At 54.4% G+C, this 13,498-nt stretch overlaps 1 protein-coding gene across 1 annotated transcript; it reads left to right on the plus strand.

Moving 5' to 3' along the window:
• Positions 1-5,618: 5,618 nt before the first annotated feature.
• On the plus strand, positions 5,619-13,294 carry LOC144148061 (uncharacterized). Its single transcript, XM_077679659.1, has 4 exons — positions 5,619-5,728; positions 7,631-7,901; positions 9,040-10,478; positions 13,288-13,294. The coding sequence occupies exons 1-4, from the start codon at positions 5,619-5,621 to the stop codon at positions 13,292-13,294; spliced, it is 1,827 nt and encodes a 608-aa protein (XP_077535785.1).
• The last annotated feature ends 204 nt before the right edge of the window (positions 13,295-13,498 follow it).

Raw genomic sequence — 13,498 nt, forward strand, 5'->3', positions numbered from 1 at the left:
TCATTTTTCCCCATGAGCACCGCCACAGCAACAAATTCGCAGGTAAAGTCGCACCACATAGGAGGAGGTTGCTGCATAAATGTACTTTAGAATGAGTTTTCTGCATAAGTGTACTTTGTTGGCAGTGGTACTTTTGTTGTCATCTCCGCTGCCGTTCCCCGGGATTTAACACCTCATTGCAGTGCCCAGAAGATTGCCCAAACAAAGTATTTGTGATTCTGGATGATGCCACATGATAAAGCTTGGGCGTAACTGCTTGGGATCGGTGATCCACCTCACTGATATTCAAGGGCGCGAAGTGAAGTGGTCATAGATTGAAGCGCTTGAGGCCTTGCAACAAAAAGAAGGGTTGCACCTCGGACACAAGCTGACGAAAGTCTATCTGGAATGAAGTCCATCTGGAATGAAATGAAGGTTCGACTGGCTGCGAAGAACCTTAGCTCATCTGTTGCTGATGCATTGGACTTCTGCGAGTATAAACTGAAGCTCCCCCAGTTTCAAGGTGCCCACGCAACAGCGGACTTCATTCGAATCTTTGATCGCCTCTTCGATATTCTGAACTCGAGGAACCCTCTGGCGCGATCAGTCAAAGCCCCACTGCGGCAACAGAATGCTGCTTCTTCGAAATTGTTCTTCCACAAAGCCGAAGAGTATATTAGGGGGCTGAAGGATGCAAGTGGGCTACGAGTGATATATGTACTGAAAAAAACTGGGTTTGTTGGCCTCATCATTTGCATACAAAGTGTCATTGCCCCTTTCGATGCACTTGTGGGCACGAATATTTTGATGGATCTGTTGACGCACAAGATGTCACAACGTCATTTAGAAATGTTGTTTGGTTGTGCGAGGGGTAAGGGGGATACAACAACAACCCCACAGCCTGCCAGTTCAGAGCCGCCTATAAGCTTCTCCTCTTCCACACAGAGGTAACATTGTCTGACGCTGGGAACTGCTGCCGAGATGTGCTGTCTTTCCTGAGCATGTCCAGTGCTGTCAGCCTTGCTGCGCCACCAACAGCAGCTACGTCACACAAGAGGTCATCCCTGCTGGAGCCCTTGGATGATGAGCATGACTACACTCATCGTGTGGATCTCCCGAGCCTGTCAGCAGTTATAAGTGGTGTTGTGCCGTATATAACGGGATATGTTACTCGCAAGGTGCGGTCTGTAACCAATTGTGAGGAGTGCTGTGCTGCGCTGGAATCAAGTGAACTCCCAGACCTCTCAGAGCAAAGAACCGAGGCACACTTGTCGCAATATCGAAGGACGTCCTAGATATCTGCAGTAATGCAGAAAAGGGACTGCGAGTATTGCAGCATCAATGCAAGAACATGAAATCCCTGAATACTAGCTGAGAAAGCGTTTTTGTAGATGTTGACTGCAGTGTTTGAAAAAGAATTGCTCGCTCAGCTGGAACCTCGCCTGCTGGACTGTGATCCAGTTAATAACCACTTGATAACATCAGAACAAGACTTCATCACATTTCCAGGGGAATGAACCAGGAGAATGGCAACAAAAATGTGCGCACACTGCTAACAAGAGAGATCAGTTTTAAAAATCTCTAAGTGCAACAAATTGATTCAGGTGTGTTTCCGTTTGATTTATCTCACTCTTAGTGTTTGACTCATTTGTTCTTTTAGTCAGAATTTTTATTCTTTGCTGGAAGATTCAACGTTTAGTTTAGTCTAACGTATCTGCTGCTGAATGTGACTGACTGTAGGTTTAGCGGGCCGACGCAATGCAGGCGATCAGCAGCGCCGTAGTGAAGGGCCTTTCATTGCTATAACAGAACGCGCGGCTGAAAGCGCACAAGGCACAACGGCGGTACAAGGCAGTCGCTGCCTCCTTCTGCCCTGAGCAATATGGCCGCCGGCGGATTTCCGTGGCTTCACTACGATACATGGGCGGGCATGCGGGACCGCCACTCCAGAAGTTCTAGTATAACCTCCATGGCGCAGAGCGCCCACTTCTCCGCCGATATCCGCTCTTTCTAGCTCTACGGGTGGCTCTGCGGACCCACGCGTGAGCACTGTAGCCGAGAATATTGAGTGAGGGGTGCATCTGGAGAAGGAGGTGATGGCAGTGAACAGAGAGATACGAGAGCTCGGTAATGCGATGGATTTCGCAGCCGTCGACAAGTACACTGGTGCTTCACGAGTGGGCTGGAAGATGGCGGGAAGAAGTACAGCGGGACGGAGTACACTTCAGTGGGCAGGTGGGAGAAGCAATCAGTTCGGCGACGCGTGGCGCGAGCGGTGGTTTTGTAGGGGGGCCGCCAGCCTTTCTGAGGAGGGAGTAAACGGGAACAAAGGGAGATAGGTAGGTCGGTACAGGTGGGTGCAGGTATAATAAAGGGGAAACAATCGTGTGTAAATAAACCAGGGCGAGAACCGATGATGGCGTACATAAACATGTAGGGTGCCAGGAAGCAAGAGAAATGGACGAGATTCGTAAACAGCTAGAAGAGGAAGATATCCGGGTATAGGCGGCGACCGAAAAGTGGAAGTGCAAGTGTGCAGGCGAAGATACACGGCGACAGCGAGCGATGGTTGGCGCAAATACGAGGGATGGGTAGAGGCGCGCCCAAACGTTTTGGAACCATGTGCGGGCATTAGGGAAACGCACGGGTCCAAAGAAGATGCTACTATAGAAAACGAAGAGGGGCAGATGCTCAAGGGAGAGCAGGCATTGGCATGCCTTCATGAAATATTCTCTGAGAAAGTCTGTAAGGTTGATAGAGCGGCCCCGCAGTGCCACAGTGATGGCACGACGGGGAGTCCGAAAGGTCTGGAGATAGGTGGGGACAAGCTCAAGTAGACGAAAGCCTAGGGAAAGGTCCCCCAAAATACCGCAGTGGGCATGAATGGGGTACCGATGGAGTTGATCAACCAAGTAGGACAAAAGAACAAGGGAAAGCTACTACAAGCCATTAGCACAGGGATAAAAAAAGAAGTCGACGTCGGACACGTGGCATATTAGCAGGATGAAATCAATCTATAGGTGCAGACGACACAAACTAAACAGAGCTCGTGTAGGCCAGTCACCTTCACGTCCGTGCTATACCGGTTGGGAATGCAGGCAGTGAAAGTTTAACTAGAACAGTGGGTAGAAGAGAATAGAGTGCTAGGGGAACTCACAAAATGTGTTCCGAAAGGACAGAAGACTAGATGACAAGCTATTTCTAGTAAGCCAATGCATAGATGTTTCGAAGATGAAAAATCAACGTTTGTGGTTAGCCTTTATAGACATTACTTATTTATTTATTTTTTAATATACCTAAAAAAACCCAGGTTGGGATGCTATACGAGGGCTGGGCATTTTATACAGGGTGTATTCGATGTGCATTGTGCGAAGTATGGGGCTGGAGTGGTGCACGACGTGGGGCCGAAGGTCATTCCAATCCTTCGCTGTTTGAACAAAGAATGACCGAAGGTGAGAAGTTGTACGGGCATGCGCAGGCTAAACTGGGTTGTGGTGGTTAGTGCGGGAAGCTATGCATGATAACAGATTGGTCGGACAGTGAGTGAATAAATTTATGAAAGAGAACTAATCTAGCGGCTTCGGATTGGAATTCAAAGTTGGGAAGATTGGCTTTGATATTTAGTTTAATAACCCGTCAGTGACGCGAGTAATATGAATATACAAACCAAGATGCTCTATTTGGGACAGATTCTAGTGTTTTGTATAGATTAGATTGGTCCTAGACGCCGCAAGCGTATTCAAGTTTCGGATGGATTAGTGTTTGATACGCTAAAAGCTTAAGAGACGGGGGAGCGAGTCGTGGATTTCTTCTGAGGTGTCCAAGAACTTCGTTTGCTTCGTTAGCGGCATATGACGACGTAGACAGGGAGCAGCTATGGAAGATCCCGGAGCACGAGGGAGTGGGGTAAGAATTTATTAACTTACTCAGGGAACTATACCGAGAGAACGAGGTGCAAATAATGTGGGAGTGGGTAGCATGCAATAGGCCGGTGTACAGCTACAACGGTTTGAAGCAAGGATGCCTCTCTTCCGGGTTTAGAAAGGAAGCTAGAGGGCAGCAGGCTTGAATTCGAGTTATAGTACTTTAAAAACGGAGAAGTTGTGGAACAGAGAATTCCAAGATATATGTATGCAGATGACACATTCCTGATGGCGTACGACCGGATAGGTATACAGGTCCTGTTGGATATATGCGGAGAGGAAGCGATACACCTTGGGCTATCCTTTAGCAGAGAAAAATCCGCGATCATGGTTTTCAACGGCGCCGCGGAGCTAAAAACTACGACGGGTAAAGGAGTATATCTGTTAGGAGTATGGCTTAACGACGATGCCGACTACACGCATGTGCATGAGGCCCACCTTAATGCAAACGGAAGACGGAACGATGCTATAATAAATCATAGAGAACTGTGGGACTGCGAAAAATACGAGGTGGTAAGGTGAGTCTGCAAGGGGGCCATGGTACTGTCGCGCGTAGGTTGAGCACCCTCGGCTGCGACGAGGGGTGTGTGGCTCAGAGACTTGGGGCGAGGGTTTGTTCTGGAACAAGGAGCTGGTTCGATCCGACAGGGACTACAGGGGCAGCTACATGGGGCAATAATGTGCTGCCATTTAGAGCTAGTTCGCCGGCAAGGTGGACATAGAGAGGGCTCGTCTGCACAGCAGTGCCCGTATGCTAAGTCCACCGGTCCGAGCGGGGGGGCCTACTCGAACTTAGCCGAGAACCATCGGGTTGGTGAGGGCTCGTCTGGAGGCCAGTGCCCGTACGCCAACGCCGAAGGTTCCCAGCAAGCTAGGAGAGGAGGGTGCTTAGGGCTCCCTGACGCGACTGCCCTTTCGCTCCCAGCGGCCCCTTTTTTATACCCGGGCTCCCCATGCTGTTGATTAGCCATTTCCGCCGAGTCGGGTGGGGCGTTTCTAGCGTGTCGCCCCCTGTCGGATCTCAGCGCAGGCTCTTTCGTTTTATTTTCTCTCTAGTAACATAGATGGCGCTGCTGCGGTACAGTACCACGACTGACTTTAGGAAATTCGGTTATATTGCCCCGATGACATGGTATTGGGGGGCTCACGCTTTGAGCAAGCTGCTGCCGCCACCAAGCGGCTGCACGGCTTTATCAACGAGGGGCTCGGCGTGGTTGCTCTGTGTTCTTCTTCTCTCTCGTGGCCTTCGGCCGCTAGCTGTTCTGATCGCCGCACTTCAATAATTAAAGCCCCCTTCCATCTGGACTCGGCTTCGTGACGTGACATTTTGTTGGAGCGTGCTGGGTAGCTGTCCACGTTCTTTGATCCGGACGATTGCTTCGCTACTGGTTCGGCCTTGGTGGACACAACACCCGTCCACAAGACCAGCCGGTGTCTCCGTGGTCTTCAGCCTGAGTTCGATCGCCTTGCCAATCCAACCAGGGCCGCGCCGAGCGGGTTCATGATAATTTCAACGGCGAGCCAGACAAGTATGCAAACCCCGCCAGTGGTGCTCCATACCCGACGCACTTCGAGACCATTTCACGTTAAGACGTTTGAGGACAGCTTTGAACGTGTGGCGGCGTTCAACGAGTGGGGCGAGGTGCGAAAGCTCAAGCATGCGTATTACGCTTTCGAAGAGAACGCCAGGACATGGTTCGAAAAAATGAAGCTTCTATGGAAACGTGGCCAGAATTTCCGCGGAAGCTGCTCGCCACCTACGGTGACAGCGAGCGGAAAGAGAAGGCTGAGCTCGCTGTCCAGGTGACAGTGCAGAAACCAAATGGGTCGGTTTCCATGTTCGTTGAGGACATGTGTCGGCAATCCAGGCGAGCCGATCCTAACATGCCCGAAGAAAGGAAGGTGCGCCATTTAATGCGTGGCGTAAAGGAACACCTGTTTGCGGGGCTTGTGCGTGATCCTCCTGCCACCGTAGCTAACTTCGCCCGGGAAGCGACCACGATGGAGCACGCACTGGAGCAACGCTTTCGCCAGTACGTTCGGCAAACTGACGCGGTAACTTCGAACTGCCATTCGCTGTCCACGGGTAAATGCGACACAGCAGATCTCCGAAAGATCATCAGAATCATCGTGCGGGAGGAGCTGCAGAAGCTCCACGTCGCCGGTCACCAGCCAAACGTCGACTCCATTTCCGACGTTGTCCGCGACGAGATTCGGCAGGCGATGCAAACCTCTACTTCATCGCAGAGCACCCCTGCTCCGCATTGTGAAGCAGCACCCCCCCCGTCATAGCGTACACTGACATTCCACGCCCAACTGCCCCCACGGTCCGGCAAATACAACCTCAGCCTAGACCACTATTTCAGTGGTATTCCGATGGTGCTCCGCGAACTCAACCCGGCCATTACTCGAGGAAGGCTACCATTTGGCGCACGGCGGACAACAGGCCCCTATGTTATCACTGCGGAGAAGCCTGATATGTTCTTCGCCATTGCTCATATCGCAAGATGAGCCTATGGGGGTTTTCATCAAATGCTCCACGACCGCGCAACGGTGAACATCCCCACGACATCAAAGAGTACCTGGCCGCCCACCTGCGCCCTTCGCCGTCCGCGCAACGCCGTGAGTCTCGGTCGCCCTCGCCCCGAAGCTTTACGTCCCCTAGACGTCCATTCTCATCGGAGACGACCAGGGGGGGGGGGGGGGGACGACGACCCCCGGTCCTAACCGGGGAAACTAAAGACGGCGTCCTCCGGAGGTGGGACCACCGCCGCTCAGAATGGTCAACATCGTCCACGTACTCCATGAATCCGCTGACAACCCGACTCGACATCAACGATCCATACCGACGACTTCACCGGAACCTGTTCTAAACCCGACTCGACCTCAGCGATCCCCACCGACGACTTGACCCTACCAGCTCCGTCGACGCGCCATTACGACAGTAAAATAGAGTCGGCCGATATTGCGGGTATGGTCGATAGTCATCACGTGACGGCTGTGGTGGATACTGGCGCTGATTTTAGATGCAAAGCATCTCTTGCTCTCGGCTCTGTCGTCCGTTGTCCGTCCGTCGTCCGTCGTCCGTCCGCACCTCTCCCCCCCTCCCCACCAGCTCTGCGATAGTACGCGCGCTTCTCCTCTTCTACCCCTCTCCACGGCAGCTGTGCGATAGCGCGCGCGCTATCATCACCGCAGCTGCGCGATAAGTGTGCATGCGCGTGTCCTCTCTCATATCCTCTCCACTGCATCTGCTCTATGTAATAAACCTGGTCCGCGCGCTGCTCCCTCAGTTGCTGCTTCGGTTGAGTCACGCTGCGCCGTCCGATTAGTTGAATGGACGCCAACAATATTGTCATTTTCTGTTATTTGGATACCCAATCTCGTGAACGCTTAGGAACCTCCGAGATGCTTCGCATCAACTCAGGGTTCCCTCGCGGGAAGGTGGTGTCATTTTGTTTCGTGATTAGTAGCGAGCTAGCCACCAAACTGAAGAAAGTAACAACACCATGGCACGGTCCACAGATCCATGCGGCTGGTGGTCATCTGGTAACGCCGATCGGTGTATGTACAGCGAGGATTCAGATACGTAGCGTATATTTCCCTGGCTGCTTCCTAGTGCTGCGGGAATGTTCCAAGCAGCTAATATAGGGATTAGAGTTCCTTCATGCGTACGGCGCGATTATTAACCTTCGCGAGCTACTCGTGACGTTCTCGCCGGTCCGCAGCAGCAACAACAGTAGCGGCGAAAACGACCGCCAGAGTCGCTCCCGATCGAAGTCACGATCCAGGGGTGGCAACGGCGGCGGCAACCGCCGCTGGGAGACGGTGAACCCCTGCTCGAGCGGGAGATCCGGATCCCCGACCACGTCCCGTTCGAAATCCAGGGCCGCCTCGGGGTCCCGGGCCAGTTCGAGACAACGGAACAGTTCGAGCTACCGGGCTAGTTCGAAGTCCCGGAACGAGTCAACCGGACGTCGAGGGATCGCCGAGAAAAAGGTGGGCTGGACCAACAGGTCTCTCGTCGCTCGAACCAGCGACACCGCATTCCCACCCCTCCCCGCCTCCCAACACCTTAACTCACAATCGAGTCTGCAAAAGGACAGTAGCGAAGTGGCAGAGCTTAAGAGGATCATAGAGCGCCAAAACGCTCAGATCCAGGAGCAGAATGCCCAAATACGGGCGCTTATGAGCAAGATTGAAACGCTGGCGAGTAACGGCAGCTCGGTAAATGCAAGACCCCAAAACAACACCACGGCGACAAACAACGCCGGAGGCTTGCGCAAGGTGGCGCGGAGGGATCCCCCCTCGCCCCCCCTAGGGCGGACGGCGGGACCGGCTGGGTCCACGCAACGTGCATCCAGCAATCAAGAGGCGATGGACGCCGAAGAGGGTCCCGCGAGCGGAGAGGAAGCGGCGGCCGCAGAGACCGCGACCACGGCAACGACACAGATCCCACGAGGAGGAGAGCTTACGGCCATTTTGTCCGCAATAACCCAAATTAACGAAAGGCTAGGCAAAATGGACGCCCGACTCGGAGCTGTCGAGAGTCAGCTTCACACGCTCTCGGTAAAGCACGAGCGCCTAGCGCTAAAAGTAGCCACAAAGTCGGTGAGGAACCGTTTCGCGTCCCTGAAAAAGGAGCGGGCCGAAGGAATAAAAGTGGCCACAAACCGTTTTGCGTCCCTGAAAAAGGAACGGGCCGAGAAAATCAAAGATGCGATCGCGAAAAGGCGCGGTCGACTCGAGACATCCGAGTAGGATGACGCAGAGGCCAAGTAAGAAGCACAGGAAGAAGACCGGGGAAGACACCACCGTAATTTACCAATGGAACTGCCGCGGAATTCGCAACAAAGAAGCGGAACTACTTTTACACATTGACGGGCAAGAAAACAAGCCAGATGTAATAGCGCTACAGGAAACAAACGGGAAACCACGACTCCCGGGGTACGTCACTTACACAGACCCCACGGAGAACGGAACGGCGGTGCTCGTCCGCAGCAACGTGGCGGCAACACAACACGTCACGGCGCAGGGCGGGTGCGAGCACACGCTGGTCGAAATTCATGCAAGAGAAATTGGCAACTCGGGCAATCTATTCGTCATGAGCGCGTACTGCCGGCCGTAAAAACGGCAGTACGAGTTTGACCGCATCGTGAGCCAGGCGAAAGGGTTGGCGGGGACGAGGCCACTCCTGATCCTCGGCGACTTTAACGCCCCTCACACAACGTGGGGCTATAAGTTCCAGTCCAAGAGAGGAAAATCGTTGGCCAAGGCAATGGAGGATCACAAGATGGCCCTCCTGAACGAGCCGGACGTACCCACCAGAAGAGGCAACAGTGCCGCGAGGGACACTACGCCAGACCTGTCGTGGTTATCGGGCACGCTAGACGTCACCTGGAGGAGCGAAGAAGCGGACCTGGGGTCTGACCACAGTGTGATCCGCATCACGATCCGAGGCTCCCGATATCGGGCTGTGCTGGGGACGGCGCGGATCACGGATTGGGACAAGATGAGGAAGTATACCCAAGAACAAGACGCGGCGGCCGAGGAAGAGCCGGCACAAGCCGAAAGAAAACAAACCTACACCGAATGGGCGAGGGACCAGAAGCAGGTCCTCCAGAAATTCACCCAGGAAATCGCAACGACGGCGCAGGTACCGTACGTGGACGCCAGACTTACCCACATGTGGGCGGCTCGGCACTCGTTAACGCGGCGGTGGAAGCGTCAGAGGCATAACAGAAAGCTGGCCAAACGCATTGCGGTCTTGAACAAACAGATCGCCGAGCACGCGGCCAAGCTATGCAGGGAAAATTGGCTGAAGACTTGCGACGGCCTGCAGGGCAAGCTCTCGGCGCGGAAGACGTGGTGTCTCTTGAGGCATTTAATCGACCCGCTGAGTACCAAAACTGCGACCAATCGCAACCTCACCAAAGTATTGAACACGTACAAGGGAGACGGCTCCAGGCTCCTGGAAGACCTGAAAGCGAGGTACCTAAACGAAGAGAAGGGCCAGTACCCGGTGCCCGAGACGTACGAAGGACCCGACAACGACGAGCTGGACAGGCCGTTTACCATGACGGAATTTTGGACAGCGATAGACGAAAGCAATAAGAGAAGTGCCCCCGGCAGGGACGCCATAACTTACAAACTGCTCGGTAACATGAGCGGTGCAGCGGCCCGCGGCCTCCTAGAGCACATCAACGAAACCTGGGACAGCTCGCGGTTGCCGGAGGAATGGAAGGAAGCCGAGGTCCACTTCATTCCAAAGCCCGGCAAAGCCCTCACGATAGACAACATGCGGCCCATCTCCCTCACGTCCTGCGCGGGGAAAGTTATGGAGCGCATGGTTCTTCGCCGGCTGCAGAAGCACCTCGAAGAAACAGATCAGATGCCGGAGACGATGTACGGCTTCAGACATCATCTCAGCACCCAAGACGTGATGGTCCAACTCCACGAGCTGGTCGTCAAGCAGGCAACGAGGCACGCGCCGCGCGGGATACTCGCCCTCGACCTGAAAGGAGCGTTTGACAACGTGTCCCACGCAAGCGTGTTGCAGAATCTGAACAAGACCAGGTGCGGCCGCAAGACATTCGGCTACATAAAAGATTTTCTGTCAAACCGAACGGCGACGATCAGTATAGGGGACGAGAAGTCGGACCCTGTCGAGCTCGGCGATAGGGGCACCCCTCAGGGGTCGGTCTTGTCGCCCCTGCTCTTCAATCTGGCCCTCCTGCCCCTGCCCGATCTACTCAAGCAAATCGAAGGCGTGGACCACGCGTTCTACGCCGACGACATTACGGTGTGGACGGCCCGAGCCGGGTCCGATGCCTGGGTGGAGGAAGCCTTGCAGTGGGCGACAACGACCGTGCACGAGTACGCCAAGTCGTGCGGACTGAGCTGCGCTCCCCAGAAATCTGATCTGCTCATGATCCAACCGGGGAAACCTCAGAAGCAGCCGCTGCCGAACGTGACCATCACCATCGACGGAACGGCCATCAAGCCAACTCAGCAGATTCGGATTCTCGGCCTACTACTTCAGAGCGACGGGAAGGCACACGCCGCCGTCAAAAAGATCAAGACTACATCCGAACAGATACTCAGTATGGTTCGGAGGGTATCTAACCGAAACCGAGGCCTGAAAGAGGACGATGCCATGCGCCTGGTACGCGCTTTCGTCGTGTCACGGGTTACCTACTCCGCCCCGTATCTCCAGCTGACGAAGGCGAATAGGGACACCCTAAACACGATGCTTCGCAAGGCAACGAAGCAAGCACTCGGCATTCCCATATACTCGTCGACGCAAAGACTGCTAGACATGGGCGTCCACAACACGGTGGAGGAGCTCATCGAAGCCCACCTTTCGAATCAGAGAATCCGGCTCAGTCACACGGAGCACGGACGAGCCGTCCTACGCAAGATAGATTGGCAGATCAAGCCAGTACCCATCAAGGCAGCCCTTCCGGAAGACTGGAAGATGAGCATTCTGACCAAACCCCTTCCCCGGAACATGACGCCAGGCAAGGACGACGAGAGGCGCACCGCGCGGGCAAAAGCAATGGCCCGGAAGCTGGAAGAGAACCCCAGGGTCCTCTACGCGGACGCCTCGCTCCGAAAACACAGCGACCGTGCAGCGGTGGTAGTTACGTCCAGAGACCGGCTGATCGTCAGCGCGTCCCTGAAGACAACAGACCCCGCAGTTGCCGAGGAAGTGGCCGTGGCCCTGGCACTCGCACAGCCATGCGTGCACACCGTGGTCACCGACTCAATGACAGCGTACGGAAGCTTCCGCAGGGGGGTAATCTCTTCCGCGGCCCGAGCCATTCTGTCCAAGTGCAAGCCACCGGGAAGAGCCATAGAGCTCGTGTGGGTCCCGGCTCACTCGCGGGTAGCAGGCAACACCATCGCCGACTACCATGCCCGAGAAATGTCAATCCGGGCCGAGAACGAGCCGGAAGAGCTACCGCACCCGGTTACCAGCTTTCGGGACATTACCCGGATGTACCGAGAGGAGAGGCGCGACTGCCGGAACCGCACCCCAAACTGACTAGGCAGCAACAGACGATCCTGCGTCGAGCGCAGGCGGGATCGCTTGCGCATCCCGTACTGATGAACCTCATGTACCCTGCGGAACACGATACGCTCTGTCCGTTTTGCAAAAGAGAGAGGGGCACCCTGCCACACATCTTGACAGAGTGTACAGAACTCAAGAGCCCCCCTCCTTCCCTTCCCCACAACACCCCCAATCCCCAACCCCTTGAGCGATGGGAGACCTTGTTGACCAGCCCCGCCCTGCCGACTCAGCTCGCACTGACAGACAGGGGCCAGGAGCTGCTGGGAACATATGGGTCCCGTAACTAGGGAACCACCCCGTCTGGTGCCAGCGCGCACCACCGATTTCTTGGGCTCACTAAAAGTTGATTCCTCCTCCTCGACACAGGGAGCTGTCCGAAACGAGGGGGAACAACCCCAGGTGGCGTTACGCATTTGCGACGAGTACGTAAGAGTACCGCCCCGAGCTAGCCTATTCGTCACAGTAGAATGTGAAAGCGACGCCACCTGCGGGATCGCTGAAGGCAACGTGTCCCTCTTACTAGACCGGCAAGTTTGCGTACGTCGAGGACTTGTGGAGCTCCGCGGCCATCGGACCGAAATTCTTATAACCAACTTCGGCAACGCACACCAACACCTTGTGAAAAAGACTACCGTAGCCCACCTGGACGAAGTCTATCACTGTACCGGACAACCTTCGTTCTTTGCGATGGAGAAAAATGTTCATCAGCACACATCGACAACGGCAACCCCCCATGCCGCCTCCAAATTAGGCATTATTGTTGAGGTTAACCCGGACCTATCGGCAGGCCAAAAGCACCGACTCCACAGCATCATCGCTTCTTTTGCTGACTGTTTTGCTCCTTCGTCGAAGGTCCGAACGACAGTAGTCGCTAAGCACTTCATTGTGACAGAGGAAGGGGAAAGACCTGTTAGTCAACATCCGTACAGGGTCTCCCCAAAAGAGCGAGATGCAATACGTCGCCAGGTCAACTAAATGTTGCGAGACGACGTTATACAACCATCGACAAGTCCATGGGTGTCACCCGTGGTTGTGGTGGCAAAAAAAGACGGCACTCTTCGATTTTGCGTGGACTACAGGAGGTCGAACAAAATTACGAAAAAAGACGTTTACCCTCTGCCTCGGATTGACGACTGCTTAGACCGACCACGCCGTGCCAGGTACTTCTCCTTGATCGACTTACGCAGCGGGTATTGGCAGATCGAAGTGTATGAGCGCGACCGCGAAAAGACTGCCTTTATCACCCAAGATGGATTACACGTGTTCGAGGTGCTACCATTCGGTCTCTGCACTGCGCCTGCGACCTTCCAGAGAATGATGGACAGTGTACTGTCGGACCTGAAATGGCAGCCCTGCCTAGTTTACCTGGATGACGTTGTCATTTTTTCCCGGACCTTCGAGGAACATCTCGATCGCCTGCATGACGTGTTGAACGCCATCCATTCAGCAAGACTGTCGTTCAAACCGGAGAAATGTCACTTGGCATTTGAACAGCTCAAATTCCTTGGCCACGTGGTTAGTC

This window comes from Haemaphysalis longicornis, unplaced genomic scaffold (assembly GCF_048455015.1).
Source record: "Haemaphysalis longicornis isolate Haplotype H1 unplaced genomic scaffold, Haemaphysalis longicornis Haplotype H1 scaffold_75, whole genome shotgun sequence".
NCBI lineage: Eukaryota > Metazoa > Arthropoda > Arachnida > Ixodida > Ixodidae > Haemaphysalis > Haemaphysalis longicornis.